This window comes from Benincasa hispida, chromosome 1, assembly GCF_009727055.1.
Source record: "Benincasa hispida cultivar B227 chromosome 1, ASM972705v1, whole genome shotgun sequence".
Taxonomy (NCBI): Eukaryota; Viridiplantae; Streptophyta; class Magnoliopsida; order Cucurbitales; family Cucurbitaceae; genus Benincasa; species Benincasa hispida.
The window spans coordinates 87,234,911-87,252,118 of NC_052349.1; the positions used below are offsets into that span (position 1 = coordinate 87,234,911).

At 33.2% G+C, this 17,208-nt stretch overlaps 1 protein-coding gene across 1 annotated transcript; it reads left to right on the forward strand.

Annotated features, from left to right (window-relative positions):
• Positions 1–6,485: 6,485 nt before the first annotated feature.
• LOC120070360 (boron transporter 4-like) lies at positions 6,486–11,632 on the forward strand. Its single transcript, XM_039022299.1, has 14 exons — positions 6,486–6,637; positions 7,046–7,151; positions 7,245–7,327; positions 8,026–8,218; positions 8,290–8,428; positions 8,886–9,051; positions 9,144–9,310; positions 9,446–9,619; positions 9,706–9,801; positions 9,889–10,005; positions 10,155–10,477; positions 10,688–10,967; positions 11,058–11,195; positions 11,315–11,632. The coding sequence occupies exons 2-14, from the start codon at positions 7,048–7,050 to the stop codon at positions 11,351–11,353; spliced, it is 2,019 nt and encodes a 672-aa protein (XP_038878227.1). The 5' UTR covers positions 6,486–6,637; positions 7,046–7,047; the 3' UTR covers positions 11,354–11,632.
• Positions 11,633–17,208: the final 5,576 nt, after the last annotated feature.

Here is a 17,208-nt window from a genome sequence, read left to right on the forward strand (position 1 = left end):
AGTTAATGGATTACACACTACTCCTACTCCTAACTAAACAGATTAAGCAATGGAAGACTTGCGATGAGAATTGGTAGATACACAACAACCGTTAATGCATATTAATGTTTATTATCTTAAATCGCTCGAGTAATCCCAGTTCGTCACACTAACGCATCGCACACCTCTCGGTAGTCAGCTGCATGACTATATCTCTATAGCGCATGGTTGCATCGAGCATAAGACCGTACCTATCTCTAGGAACAATGCATACTTTGCTTTAATGCGTTCCATCTCTTACCTTCTCAGGAAGTTAGATGTGGTTAATTAACTTATAGACAAGCATTGCAACAACCTATCAATAAGCATTGCTACAACCTCTCACCAAGCAAAGAGGATTAACTCACTATACTCGCATAACACACACCTCTCGGTGGGTTGCTACATGTGTCCTTTCTCTAGGCTACAAATTGAGTATGTGATCGCCCTTGATAAATAAACAATGAAGGTAAACGATGATAAAGATAAAGATGATGAAGAAGATGGCATTGAAGGAATCAAGATATGCATTGATTACAAAATGTCTTAATATCTTAAGCTAAAATGTAATACAATATAGAGATCAGAGAGGAAATGAAAGGCTCTGCGTCAAGGCTGCTAGTGGTGCCATGGATGGATGGTGGAGACGTCTCTCTCGAGCTCTATCTCCAGAGAAAGGTCTGATCGTCACTCGGACTGGTTTATGGAGATGAAGAATCCTCACAGAAAATTTTGCTCATGCTCTCATCTGTGATCACAAACCTCTGCCTTAAGGAAGAATTTTAGATGATTTGAAGTGAAGGTCCAAGGGCTATTTATAGAGTTCAAACACCAACAGTAATCATGATTTCACTATGTCTCACTGCTGCTTTTGTCGCGGTATGGGCAATGTCACATCATCTTATCTTGTTGATACTCCCAAAGTATGCGTTCGAGCTTGATTCAACTGAAGTATCAATGCATTCCACCCATCTTGCGGTGACTCTTCTATTTAAGGTTATCACTCCGTGGCCGCAATCTCCAAGTGATGAACGCATTCGATTGAGAGCCACAACTTCCATGTGATGGACGAATTCGGTTGATGACCGCAACTTCCATGTGATGGACGCATTCGGTTGGTGACCGCAACTTCCATGCAATGGACGCATGCGTTCGTCTATGTGACAGCTCGGCTTTCACCGAATGCGATTGTCTTTGCGGTCGCATGCGTTTGATTCCTGTGATAACTACAAAATAGACAATTTGACACGGAATAACGCATAATATTAGGGTTAGTGAGGGTTTAGGTGCTGATCAACGCAAAACTCAAATTTTCACAAATTCTAAGTATTATCACCGCATTTTCTACTTGTTAGCCCTCATAATTCTAAATAAAAGACTTATAATAACTAGCATTTCTGCCAGTTATCATCACCGCAAAGGAATCAAAATTTACCATCGCATAGTAACTCAGTCCCTACGTTCGACCCTAGACTTACCAGGAAATCTAGTAGGATTTATACTTGGATTTTACTAGGGAAACTTGCATGTGCAACGCATAATTCACCACAGCAATTTCATACCATTATTTCATCACATTCACAACGCATCATCTATTTCACCAATCACCATGATATAGTAGTTCCTCCACATATGAACAGATAACCTGTTTTATCTAACTTTGTGTGGATCAAATAAATATCAAAATTTTGCATAACCAACTAGATCAAAATTTGATTTATTTGAATAAAAAAAACCCATATCGATTGTTGCTCAGAGATAACAGAGTATATGTTTAATTTTGTTCCGATATATTTTTGTAGGAAAAGAACTATATCTAGCTAATAAATTTACTGAAAATGCAATATCTAGTCTTGTATTATTAGCAAAATACATAAATGCACCAATTGCACTAAGATATGGTACTTCAGGACCAATAAGTTCTTCATTATCTTCTCGAGGTTGAAATATATCTTTCTTTATGTCCAATGAACGAACTTCCATTGGAATATTTAATGAATATGCTTTGTCCATATAAAATTTTTTCAAAATTTTTCTTATATAAGTTGACTGATGAATAAATATTCCATCTACTAAATGCTCAATTTTTAAACCAAGGCAAACTTTTGTTTTTCCGAAGTCTTTTATCTTAAATTCTTTTTTAAGATATTCTATTACCTTTGAAAGCTCTTCAAAAGTTTCAATTATATTCTAGTCATCAACATATACAATTATAATAGTCAATCCTGATTGTGATTTCTTTATAAAAACACATGGACATATTGGATTATTTTGATATCCTTCTTTTAATAAATATCCACTCAGGCGATTGTACAACATCCATCCTGATTGTTTCAATCTATATAGTGATCTTTGAAACTTTATCGAAAACCATTCCCGAGAATTTGATGTATATGTTTCAGGTATCTTAAATCCTTCTAGGATTCTCATATAAATATCATTATCAAGAGATCCATATAAATGTGTTGTGACTACATCCATAAGATGCATATCCAGACTTTTATACACAGCCAATTAAATATCTTAATGTAATTACATCCACCACCAGAGAATACGTCTCCTAAAATTTAGTACCATTTTTTTTGTGAAAAACCTTGTGCAACTAGTCATATTTTATATCTTGTGACCTCATTATTTTCATTTTTTTTTCCCTCACAAATACCCATTTGTATCCCACAGGTTTTAACACCGTTTGAAATTTGGACTACTGATCCAAAAACCTGGCCTTTTGAAAATGAGTTTAATTCTGCCTCGTTTGCTTCTTTCCACTGAAGCCAATCTTTTCTATGTTGACATTCTTCAACAGATTTTGGTTCAAGATCCTCATTTTCAGATATAATATCAAGAGCAATATTATATGCAAAAATGTTGTCAATAATTACATTAGTTTAATTCCATCTTTTTCCTATCATGACATAGTTTATTGAAATCTCATTATTATCTTTAGGTATTTCATCTTCTTCACTAATCATGTCAAGGATTTCTTTATGGGTACATTCTCAACCAAGTCTTTTTCACTATTCGTTTTCTAAGATTTTTATCTTTGGAACCCACTGGTCTACTACGCTTCTAGCGTGTTTCAAACTCATTAGTAACGACTTGTTGTGTTGGGATATCAAATTTTGATGGAACATTTACAACTGGTATATGTGACTTAGTTACTTTTTTGCATCTATAAATGCATATGGTAATTGATTTGCTATATTTTGGAAATGAATTATTTTCTTAACTTCAAGTTCACATTGATCTGTACGGGGATCTAAATGAGACAATAAAGATGCATTCCATGTAATTTCTTTTTCCAGCTTCTTAATTCCTCCCCTTAATATTGGAAAATTTGTCTCATTAAAATGATAATCAACAAATCGTGCAGTAAATACATCACCCGTCAGGGGTTCAAGATATTTAATAATTGATGGGGAATCATATCCAATATATATTCCTAATCTTCTTTGAGGACCCATCTTAGTGCGTTGTGGTGGAACAATTGGAACATATACTACACACCCAAAAATTCTCAGATGGGAAATATTTGGCTCATGACTATAAGCTAATTGTAATGGTGAATACTTATGATAAGCTATTGGTCTAATGCGTACAAGTGAAGTTGCATGTAAAATAGCATGTCCCCATATAAATGAAGAAAGCTTAGCTCTCATAAGTAATGATCTTGCAATTAATTGCTAACGTTTTATAAATGATTTTGCTAAACCATTTTGTGTATGAACATAAGCTACGGGATGTTCAACACTTATCCCAATAGACATACAATAATTATAAAAAATTTGGGATGTAAATTCACCAGCATTATCAAGGCGAATGGTCTTAATTATATAATCAAAAAATTGTACTCTTAACTTAATATTTGAGCAAGTAATCTTGCAAATGCAATATTTCGATTTGATAATAAGCACACGTGTGACCATCTATTGGGTGCATCTATTAATACCATAAAATATCTAAATGGTCCACTTGGTGGGTTAATAGGTCCGCATATATAACCATGAATTCGTTCTAAAACTACATATGATTCAGTCCCCACTTTAACTGGTGATGGTCTAATTATCAATTTTCCTTGAGAGCAAGCATCACATGATAATTCATTAGATTGAAGAATCTTCTGGCTCTTCAATGGATGTCCATTTGAATTCTCAATAATTCTCCTCATCGTTATAGATCCTGGATGAACCAATCGGTCATGGAAAATTGTAAATATGTATGGATTCATGAACTTGAGGTTCATTGTTGCATATGTTTCAATTACTTGTATATAAATATAATACAATCCAGAAGATAAAGCAGGTAAATCTTTCAATATGCGTTTTTCATTTGAGACAGTGGATATGATATATAGATATTCCACATTATTCTTACAATCAGTCTCAATATGATAACCATTGTAACGTATATCTTTAAAACATAGAAGATTTCTCTTTAATTGACTAGAGAACAATGTATTGTCAATTGTAAATTTTGTTCCTCTAGGAAAAATAATATTTGCTTTTCCAAAACCTTCGATCAAGTTTGTAGAACCTGATATTGTATTTACTTTTTCTTTCAATATTGTCAATTTGGAAAAGTATTTTTTATATGTAAGTATTGTATATGTAGTTACACTGTCTGCCAGACGTAGATCTTCTTTACTTATTTTTTAATCACCCAACATATGAAAATGATCCATATTTCTTCACTAAAAGAAAATAATTATAATAAGAAAAACAACACTTAAAATATAGAAAAATTACTAAAAACCATGAAGATAGGTAAAAGAAAACAATAACACTAAGTCTAGATATTCTCAAAATCAAAAGAAAAACTTGATGTTCCATCAACTGCGCCAATCTTCTCTTCAGAAGATTCAAAGAAGTCTGCCACATCCAAATTTGTCATATGGGATGGGTCAAATATGTCAATATCCTGGTATGCAAAATTTGCTTCCACATTTTTCTCTTTTTCCTTCCGGGAGGCTTGATAGAGGTCAACTGAGTGTTTTGACGTATGATAGATGCGTGATCAATGTCCAGTCATTTCGCATCGAAAACATTTATTTTCAACACTTTTTGAACTCTTATCTTGTGGAGTTTTTCCTTTGTGATCATCATTTTGTGTGGTTCTTTTGAAATTTAAATGATTAAACAACCACCACAAAAATAATAATTATTTCTTCCTCTGCCATGGTCACGATCTCGACCACAACCACGATTATTATTAAAATGTATTCACTTTAGAGAATGGTGTCGTTTCGGTTGGTTGAGATTCATGATTTTTTATCTATAACTCGTTATTTTGTTTGGTCACGAGAAGACATGAAATTAATTCAAAATACTGTTTAAAATCTCTCTCAATATTGTTGTTGCAAGAGTATATTTGAGACATAAAATGTAGAAAATGTCTTCTGTAACATATCAGCATTAGTAATTTTCTTTACGTATAATAACAAATTTGAACTTATTTTAAGTAATATGGAGTTGTAATCACTTACTGATTTGAAATCTTATAGCCTCAAGTTCATCCACTCATAACGAGTTTTAGGAAGAATAACTGTTTTTTGATGATCATACATCTCTTTTAAATTTTTTCACAAGATACGGGGATGGTTTATTGTAAGATACTCCATTTTCAATCCCTCGTGGATATGATGACGAAGGAAAATCATAGATTTTTCTATCCTGACTAGATGTCGTATTTCCTTCTTTAATTGTTTCTCCCAATTTCATAGCATCCAGGTGAATTTCGGCATCAAGTATCCATGACAAATAATTATTGTCGTTAATATCAAAGGGCGACAAATTTTAATTTTGTGAGATTTGACATGACAACACTATCATAAAATATTGTACTTATGTTAAAAATTTAATAGATATTGAATATGCAAAATAATATTAAATTTATTAATTATAGTGAAGAGGAAAAAACCAACATGTACCTTTAGGACCTACCTTTAATGGGAAAAACAATAGGAGCTCATGCTGATAATGTGTTGTGAATTTGAGGAGCACAACGGGAACGTGAATATAGAGAAAATATAATATAATAATATAAAATATAATAATATAAAATATATAAAATATAATATAAAATAAAATAACTAAAATTATAAAATTGGATAATATGAAAATTAGTGGAATTTTGAAGTGGAATTCAAAATTTGTCATATGTGATTTTAAGATTCACCAAATGTCACTATTTATGGGCAAAGTGACGAGTAGGATATAAATTTATATGGACACTAAATATGAATAATTACAAAGCACATAGACAACATGAAAGAATGACATGTGATTTTGGAATACTATGCCATTGACATTTATTTATTATTATAATATTGTTGTTGTTGTTTTATTAAGAAAATAACAAAATGCGTCTCATTGAGAGACACAAAAAAGAGCAAGGCCAGAATTAAGTGACGAGCTGTAAGAGTGTACGGTAACAATCATATGTTACGCCGCAGAGAATCAGAACTCTATGATTTCGTTCCCACACATAAGCTCTCGCGGGTCTTTTAAAAGCCGTCGCTTAAAAGTTTGCCTCCACAGTCCTTCACAAATCACAACTACAAGACGCCAAGTGAATCACAACCACTGCAATTCTTCTCCCTCTAAAACTCCACAAATCTCCGGCAAGTTTTCCCTCATTATTCTCCGGTCATCTTCTCCGATCGAGCTTCCACCATTCACTTTCATCTTACTATTACATTATATTATACTTTTCTTCTTTGTTTTCTCCATAAAATCACCTAACTCTTGTAATCTACATATATATAACCAAAGTTTGTGATTATCTTTTCTTAACAATCTGATTTTCATGCAATCCATCGGATTTTTGTGTTTATGCTTTTTAGTAAAACTGAATAGACATTTGGAATTTGAGCATTCGAAATTGTGTGTATGTTCACGGCTTTCTTTTATAGAAACGGAAGCATCTCACTATCGCGGAGTTCTGAACTGGATGCAATTCCGAGCTCCTTATATTTGTATTTTCTTAGTTTTTATTTTTATAAATGCACTCTTACTTCTTCAATATACAGAAATGGAGAATCTAAGGGCTCCATTTCGGGGTATTGTGGATGATATCAGAGGAAGAGCGGCCTGTTATAAGCAAGATTGGATTGATGGTCCACTTTCAGGAATTGGGTAATTTATGCGTTTTATTTATTGAGCTCTGTTTAAATTTAAGTTTGATGCTACTTTAAATTAATTGCTAGTTTTCTTTTGATGGTTCTACAGAATTTTAGCCCCAACTGCTTATATTTTTTTCGCTTCTGCACTTCCTGTTATTGCTTTTGGTGAGCAATTGAGCCGAGATACAGGTTGGTTTAACTTTGATTAGCTTTTATACACTATGTAAAGCTTGCAGAACCCATATATCTCATGTAAAATTTGAAGTAAATATACAGAAGTATGGCTTATATGAAACCTTTTACTTCTTGATCAAAGTGTCCTTGATGGAGAAGCCAATCACAGAGAATTCAATTATTGAAACTGCGTTATCAAAACATGTTATGTTTTTCAAGATAAAATTGATGAAAATTAGATATTTTTGTTGGTTCATAATTCTTTTAGAATCTAAAAGTGCATTTGAAAAAGGTTTCTTAAAATTGTTTTGTTATGATTTATTTTATCTGTTGACTTATATATATTGCGTGAAGGAAAAGAAAGAAGTAATATTTGGAAAAGGTAGTTGGCTATGAAAACATCTTAAACCAAAGATGGTTTCATAATTGCTTTAATAATCATGCATTCATTATATCAAAATATTAATCATTGGCAAAACATTAAAAAAAAAAAAAAAACAAAAAAAAAAAAAAACAAAAAACAACAACAACAACAACAACAACAACCCCGTTTCTCTATAACAAATAAAATGAAATAAAAGTCAGATCCCCTCGTAAAGATATTGATTCTTTGCATGAGAATCAGATAATATTTGTCCTCTTCCTAAATTTTTTATTTCACTATCTTCCATGTGGAATGTGGACTACCTACCATATTTATTTTTATTTCATAGATGGAAGGTTGAGCACGGTAGAAACATTGGCTTCCACAGCAATTTGTGGCATACTTCATTCAATTCTTGGTGGGCAACCTCTCCTAGTTGTAGGAGTTGCAGAACCTACAATTATTATGTATACCTATTTGTACAATTTTTGCAAGAAAAGGCATGATATAGGGGGGGACCTCTTCTTGGCTTGGGCAGGATGGTAAGCTGTCAATCTCTTTAACATGGATGTAAAGGCTTCGTTATGGCAGAATATTGACTTTTGTTTTACAGGGTTTGTGTCTGGACAGCCCTCTTGCTGTTTCTTCTTGCTATATTCAATGCTTCCACTCTTATCAACAAATTTACAAGGATTGCAGGGGAACTTTTTGGCATGTTAATCTCTGTTCTGTTCATTCAAGAAGCTATTAAGGTGTGTTCAAGTAGGAAAGGAGTTTATTTTTTAAATTACTCAAGCTGTAGTTAGATTCAGGAGGTAGTTCAAAAGTCGTAGGATAATAAAATATATATTGTCAATATTTATTCATTAATTATCAATTCTTTTTGTTGGTGTAAATTTCAGATTCTTAATTCTTACATTCTACATTGATCCAAGAAGATGACAGTTTATGTGGAACTTGAACTTATAATATAGTTTTTAATATATATAATAATTTTCCATTGATAGCTCAATTTTGAATCATTCAGGGATGGTGAGCGAATTAATTATCAATTGTTTTTGTTGGTGTAAATTTCAGATTCTTAATTCCTACATTCTACATTGATCCAAGTAGATAACAGTTTATGAGTTGAAACTTGATCTTATTTTATGGTTATATAATAATAATAATAATAATTTTCCACTGATAGCTCAAGTTTGAATCGTTCAGGGAGTGAAGAGCGAATTTGAAGTTCCCCAGACCGAGAATACAAGTTTAGAGAAGTATCAATTTCATTGGCTTTACACGAATGGATTACTGGGAATCATCTTTACTTTTGGCCTTCTCTATACTGCCTTGAAGAGCAGAAATGCAAGATCGTGGTTGTATGGGACAGGTTTGTCAATGGAGCAGAGATTTATTGTCTCATGCAATTACTCACAGTAACAGCCTAACCATATTTGTAAACTTTCTCACTGTGTCCCATAGGCTGGCTAAGGAGTTTCATTGCAGACTATGGAGTTCCTCTGATGGTTATAGTATGGACTGCACTATCATTTAGTGTACCAAGCAAAGTCCCATTTGGGGTTCCTAGAAGACTTCAAAGTCCTTTGGCATGGCAATCTACTTCTCTGTACCATTGGACCGTTATCAAGGTGAATCCTTTGCCCCTTGGCATTATAGTCTGAGGTCTTGTAGTATGGTTTATCTTGACGTGACTTGTAAAAGGTAACTTTATATGGATTCATCTTTGTTCTTAAGTGAAAGCTGATAGTACATGTTTGTTGCAGGACATGGGGAAGATACCTCCTGCATACATCTTTGCAGCCTTTATTCCTGCTGTGATGATTGCAGGACTTTATTTTTTTGATCATAGTGTTGCTTCTCAGATGGCACAACAAAAGGAGTTTAATCTCAAGAACCCTTCTGCTTACCATTATGACATCCTGTTGCTGGGATTTATGGTAACGTCTACATAGTGCTGCTAGTAACTAACTCTCATCTAGTTCCAAGATAGACTAAACTCTATGTGATGGAAAATTAATTTCAGACATTGCTTTGTGGGTTAATTGGGCTTCCTCCTTCAAATGGGGTTTTGCCACAGTCCCCCATGCACACCAAGTGTCTTGCAACTCTCAAGAGGCGTGTAAGTCTTTTAAGTACCAAGAAGAGAAATGTGACAAGTACTTATATTTAGCCATATCAGATGCATAGGTTTACTTATCGATTGCAGTTGATGCGGAGGAAGATGGTAGAAAGTGCAAAGGAAAGCATAAAAAGGAAAGTTAGTGATTCTGAGATCTACGGCCAAATGCAAGCTGTGTTCTTAGAAATGGAGAGTAGCCCAATTGTATGTCCTCTTGTTGTCAAAAATGAAATTGCTTTATAACTTGTTTTAACTGACAGTAGTGGATTTGTCCATATCACATTCCATATCTGAACTTGGGTTGCTGGAAAAATAAACTAAGCAAAACATTTGATCCTTATGGTGTTGAGCAGACGACATCAGTAGTCAAAGAGCTGGAAGATTTAAAGGAGGCAGTCATGAAAGGTGAAAGTAAGGATGAAAATGCAAATGTTACATTTGACCCAGAGAAGCATATTGATGCTTATCTTCCTGTTCGAGTGAACGAGCAAAGATTGAGCAATCTGTTGCAATCACTTCTAGTGGCAGCATCAGTATTTGCTTTACCAGCAATAAAGAAGATACCAACATCGGTTCTCTGGGGATACTTTGCGTATATGGCCATTGACAGTCTACCTGGAAACCAATTTTGGGAAAGGATTTTACTTCTCTTTGTAATGCCTAGTCGACGTTACAAGTAAGCTTTTTGCACCCACTTGATAATTATGAGAGGCAATTGACGCATACAGTTTTGACTTCTATTACGGTTTCTTGATTGATTCACCTGTTGTTACCTAGTCTCGTCCTTCTTTGGTTACTGGTATTGATTTTTTCTTATCACGATCCATTGGATGTTTTTCAACAACTAATTTATGTTGTGGTTTTCTCTTTCTCTCTCTTTTTCCAGGGTCCTAGAAGGTTTTCATGCTTCCTTTGTGGAGTCTGTTCCATTCAAATACATAGCCGCGTTCACTCTATTTCAATTTGTATATTTTCTCATTTGTTTTGGAGTGACTTGGATCCCCATAGCTGGAGTCTTGTTTCCTTTGCCTTTCTTCCTTCTCATTGGCATCAGACATCGCATCCTTCCCAAGCTACTCCAACCTCATTATTTGCAGGAGCTTGACGCAGTTGAGTATGAAGAACTAACCGGTACCTCAATTCTCTCACTTAGCCTGTCTATCAAGGTACTTAAGATCCATCCTCTATGTCATAGTTTAGTCCCTAAAACTTTCATCCTTCTGCATAATACTTGGCCCTTTTTTTTCCTATGATAGGAAAAGAATACCACTCATATAGTTGATACTGAAGATAAAGTTGAAATATGTGATGCTGAAATACTTGATGAGTTGACAACTCATAGAGGGGAGTTGAAAGTTAGAACTAAAAGCTTCAACGAGGATAGACACAGTCAGGTAAAAGATAAAGGATTTTATTACTATTTCAAAGACTAAAATTGTTAGCATTCGATGAAAAAGTAGGCGCTCAATTGGTTGGATGATAATGCATAATCACGTATGCTTTCCTTCTGCAGATCCATCCTGACCAAGGCACTGATAATGGCAAATACTAAAAGTTGAGATTTCGACTGAAAGTGATACAAAATTCATGTGCGTATGTATCCATCCTCTTATTATGATCTTGGAAAATAAATGTAAATTTGGAAGGATTTGTAATTACTTATAGGAATGCCAACAAGAGCGTAGCTCAACTGGCATAGTATTTGTACTATCGACCTTAAGGTTTGAGGTTCGATTCCCCTACCCACACTTTAATTACAATACCTTTAAAAAAAACAAAAAAAATTGCTTATAGGAAGTTGGCTAATACAACATTTACTGTCTTCTTTTCATATAATGATTTTTTATCTAGGATTATAGCAGTTATGAAACAGGTCAACTTTGTTTAATCATATGTATGTGTGGCGTCATTTCAAGTTTGATCCACATTTTTTCCCCTTCTTCAATGCAACGAGAATGAGAGGAAAAAGAGGGCCCGAAGCTAGATCTAGGGAGAAAATGTACTTAAAAATTGTTCGTTGACACTAAAACGGGGTTATAAAAAGTTATGAAAAATATTTAGGTGCATCCCGAATATCATCTATTTTTGTGCATCATATCAAATTGTCTAACTATAATTTATCATGTGACAAATTTTGCTTTTTCCTTTTTTGAAATATTTTAATATTTTTTAGATGTGAATGGTGAAAAGGGATGCGTAAAAATGGGTGATGCCTAAGATGCACCCAAGTATTACTTAAAAGTTATTTTGAGAAATCGGATCATGTGTTATTTCTGCACAATTTTTTAAGCCATGCGTACAACACCCGGGATTTTAGCGTTGTATATTTGTATTTTCCCATTGGATGACATCGTACGAGATGGAAAAGTACAAAATACTTGATTCGAAAAGGATTAAAAGTTCAAATACGCATTTGAAAGTGATAAAAATAAAATAAAATACACACCATAAGAACATGGTGTTGGTGGAAGCAACACAACATGGGATTTTGTTATAAGATTTTAAACAATACAAAACTGCAAGTGTGCAGTATTAAGTGATGAGTGGAAGAGTATGTCCTTAGAATTGGTAATTTAGTTCACTAAAGTAATATAAATATAATTACCAAATTTATTTAGAGAAATAAAAATTGATCGGGTTAAAACAAAATAAAAACATACGGTAAAAGGTAGAAACCAGTCATGATAGAATATCCTAGGAATTGATTTCACTTATTAGATTAACGATTCAATTAACATTAACGAGATTATAATTGGTAGCACTTTTAAAGATAATAATTAAGTGTATAATAACATTTTTAGAGAACTGCAAATATAACAAAGTCTATCAATGTTCAGTAATGGACTCTATCGGCAATAGATTTCTACTAATAATATGATCAAAATTTTGTTATATTTGTAAATTCTTATGCATTGTGTCATGTTTATTGATATTTTTTATTTGATTGTTATATTTGAAACTATCCATACAAACTAGTGGAAATTAAACCGAGGTAAGAATTGCAACATTGTTAGAGTGTGTTTGGGGTTGATTTTGAGTTTAAGAATTGCAACATTGTTAGAGTGTGTTTGGGGTTGATTTTGAGAGGGTTAAAAGTGATTAACCATTTTTTTTTATTTGATAAAACCAATTGAGATCAAACCCATTAAAATCACTTTTAAAACCACCTTCATTTTAGGGTAACTTTTAAATTCATGTCGAATCAGATTTCACTTTTTTAATTTTTTTTTTTTTGAAGAGGTATTGTAATTAAAGTGTGGAGTGAAGGAACCGAACCTCAAACCACGAGGTTGATGGTATGAACATTATACCAATTGAGCTATGCTCTTGTTGACAATAATAATTTACCTATTATATCTAAAACACAATAATTTAGGGGGTTTTGTACGAATGACTCAAATTTTAGGAAAAAATAAAATAAAATTTCCCTACTTTTTGAAAACGAGATTTTTTTTTATTTTTTGTTGATGTCAAATTCGGGTGAAATTACCAAAATGAACTTGCGCATGCAGAAAAGTCCATCTTACTCTCACTCTCTAACTTCCTCACCACAAATCACTCTCCTCTCTACCTCTCTTGCTCTTGCTCTTTTTCTCTCTTTCTTTCCTCACTCACATAAACTCTCATCTCTCTCCTCTCTCACAACCAGAGCTAGTGCATGGTTTTGCCAAAGTTCGTCGCATTGTAGAATAAGAAGAAGATGAAAAGAGAAAAAGAGTTTTCATCCGAAGTTGGTCCATCGGAGAAGTTGTTGTTGTGTCGGAGAAGAAGAAGGAAAGAGGAAAAAAGAAAGAAAGAAAGAAGTTTGAAGGAAGAGCAAATTCATAATTTCACTTGCCTATGTCATTAACAGAAGGTTAATTAACATTATATGTTTAAGAAGTAGGTCATTTTTCATTTTGATCCTCTAAAATAGGTCATCATGCAATTCTTTCAATAATTTAGAGATGGTTTAATAACCCATTAATTTTTTGTTTTTAGTTTTTAGCCTTCAAAAAGCAAGTATGTTTTGTGTCCAATTGGGTTTTATATTTTTTCAATTTGAAGAAGTTTTTTTTTTTTTTTTTAATTTAGGAAATTTGGGAAACAAAAAAAAATCATTTTAAAAACGGTTTTTGTTTTTGTTTTTTTTTTTTTAAATCACTTTTTTTTCTTTTTCTTTTTCTTTTTCTTTTGTATTTGTATTTGAAAAAACTTGTGTTGTCAAGTGGTCGAGGTATTCATCATCCATCCTCCAATGCTGGGATTGGAGCCTCGATGCTTGCAACTTTTTAAATTTTTTAAATTTCAATTTTATTATGATGATTTCTATAATGTTGAAAATATTTTCTTACTTTATACTTCATTTTTCATTTTAATCGAGAAAGATCTTAAAATTTATCTTTTTCACTTTTAGTTATTTTCCATTTTATTATAATAATTTCCACCTTTGAATGATAAATAAAACTAGAAAATTGGAAATCTTCATAAGAATGTCTTTTTTTTTTTTTTTTTTTTGAAGGATAAGTCTCAATTAAAGAATATATTTTTCTTCAAAATATGTGGCTATTTTTCTTATCAGTTTAAAAACAAATAAAAACATAAAGAATTGTTCTCCTAATTCTCATCTCCCTATTTTTATCCCTTTTATATACTATTGACTCATACATTTTAGTGCCTGTTGAGTCTTATGGTTGAAGTGTTACATTAAGGGGTCGTTTGGATTGCAGTTAATGTTATGGGTATAGATATTAAATATCTGTGATTTAAATGTATAGGTTTTAAATGTCTGAGATAATTAATGTCTTAAAATTAAATATTTGGTTCAATTCAATAATTTATATATAGAAATTTAAAGTAAATAATTACTTAATCAAATTAAGAGATCAATTAAATTTAACATTAATTTATTTATTTTTATGTTTGTTGGAGAAGAAATTTCGTCCAATTATAAAATGTCACGTGTCTTCCATTCGGACATTTGATCACAATAAGGGGTTTATCAACTTCAACGGCGATGAGACCTAGACCATGATCGATAAATTTATTTGGGGTTTGATTGGCTTTAAATCATAAATTGGATCAGACTCAGTAATTAAAATTGTTCAGGTCCAAAATCCAATCCAATTCAAGACCATAGTGAAAAATTTGGGCCGAAGAAAAGACGGGGCCCAAGCCTAAGCTTTAGCCCAGACCCAAAAAGTAGTTGGGCCCAAGTCTAAAAGCAAATGGGGCTGAAGCCCACCTAAAATCCCATGAAAATCATCTAGAGGTATTGCCCTTTCATTTGGGGAAAGTTGGGAAATTGGCAATGAAGCGATGAAGCTCTGGAGATCAAGATTAAGGTCTTGAAGCTCTTAAGACTTGAAAGTTCTGATTATATTGTGATTATCACCTTCTGAAGGTTGAAGACTTGGAGGATTAAGACTTTCCTTAAATTCCAAAAGACTGAAGCTTAAATCGATCTCAAGTTTACAAACCTTCTGAAGATTGAAGACTTGGAAGATTAAGATTTCCTTGAATCCTAGAAGATTGAAGTTCAGAGCAACTCCATGAAGATTGAAGAATTAGAAATTTTAAACGTTTATCCCTTGTTTTAGAGAAGACATCAAATGATTAAATATTAGAGATTGTATCTACTTATTATACTGAAATCAATACAAAAATTTCCTAAATTAAATTCCCTAAAAAATCTCGTGTAAACAGCTTGGCACGACCAGTGGGACCATCTCTATCTTTCATCTCTTTCTTTACAACACAATCTATTGAAAGAAGTCATGACATCCAAAAATAACACTCCCAAAACTTCAAACGATGTCCACAACAGACCAATTACTCACAGTTGCTCTAACACTACAAGAATTTTGGACTTTAATGTCGGTTGAAAAAAGTGAAATCGGATGTATAATGTCGATTTAAAAAAAATGGATCTTTAATGTTGGTTTTAAACCGACATTGAAGATGGGCTACAATGTCGGTTTAAAACCGACATTAAAGGCCTCTCATTTATTTATTTATTTATTACTATATTAAAAAACCATTTCAAATTACATGAAATCTTCTCTCTCCTTTCACTTATCTCTTACCAAACCCTCTCCTCTTTCAGCTCTGTCGTGCACATTAATTCTGTGGGTTGTCGTCACCGGTGTTGCTTGGATCTCGTCGTCGTGGGCTTCTTCTAGTGGTGGGTCATCGTCGTGAGTGTTCTCCAGTTGTTTTTTTATTGGTTTTAGTCGATGCGTGGGTTTCTCGAGGTGTTCCTGTGGGTTGTCGTCACCAGTTTTGCTTGGATCTTCGTCGTTGTGGGATTTTTCCTGTGGTGGGTCATCGTCATGGTTGTTCTCCAGTTATTTTTCGGTTGATTTTCGTCGGTGCGTGGGCGTTCTCGGGGTGTTCTTCACCGGCGCGTGGGTTCTTCATTGTTCTTCGCGTGTTCCGGTGGTTCTTTGAGTGTTCTTTCGGGGTTTCTTCACCGGCACGTGGCCTTTAAGTGGCGTTGTTCTCCGGTTGGTTTTCCAGTGGTTGTTCGTCGCGGTTGTTCTTCCGATGGGTCAGCTTGTCGTTCATCCAACTGGTTTCAGTTGTAAATGTGGGTCGCCGGCGCCCTGGTCAGCTCACCATTTGTCAGATCTGCTGTCTCAACTCTGTTCACAAAGGTCCGATGCTCGCCGACGTTCCAATCTTCAAGCTCCAGTTCGAAATCTTCAAGATTGTGGGTTGTTTAAGTTGTTTGCTTGGAAAGGTAAAATTTTATTTTCATATGAATTTTCAATTTAGTAATATAAAGTTATTTCATTCATTTTATTTTTATTTTAATGATTAAGCTTATTGAAATTTTGAAATGGTCGAATTATATTAGTTGAAGAATACATACTTGGTTGGTATTCTTGAAATTTATTGATTATAATTTGGTCTTATTTGGTTGATTAAGTTTGATTGGTGTGGTTTAAGTGTTATTTCATTAATTTTATGTTTTGTTCCAATGATTAAGCTTCTTGAAATTTGTTAATGTTGGAATGAAATTTGTTGAAAAATATGTACTTGGTTGATAGTCTTGCTTGGTGTGGTTCAAGTATATATCATAATCAATTTGTTAATGTTTTAGGTCTTATTGTTGATTATAGTTAAATTTACAAGCTTACGGTTACATAATTTTTCCTTGTTATTGTTTGTCTTTTTTGTAGATTAAGTTGCATATTTTACAATCATGGATCAGTCATGGATGAAAATGAATAGAATGTCAGCTGAGTATGGTTTAGGGGTTGATATGTTTATTAAAAATGGTCTATAACATTCAAATATACTGAATGTCATGAGTTGTCCATGTTTGAAGTGTGTGAATGCAAAGACTCTAAATGTGAAGACAATAAGAGGTCACTTATTTTTTAATGGTATAGATCAAAGTGATCAGACATGGATTTTTCATGG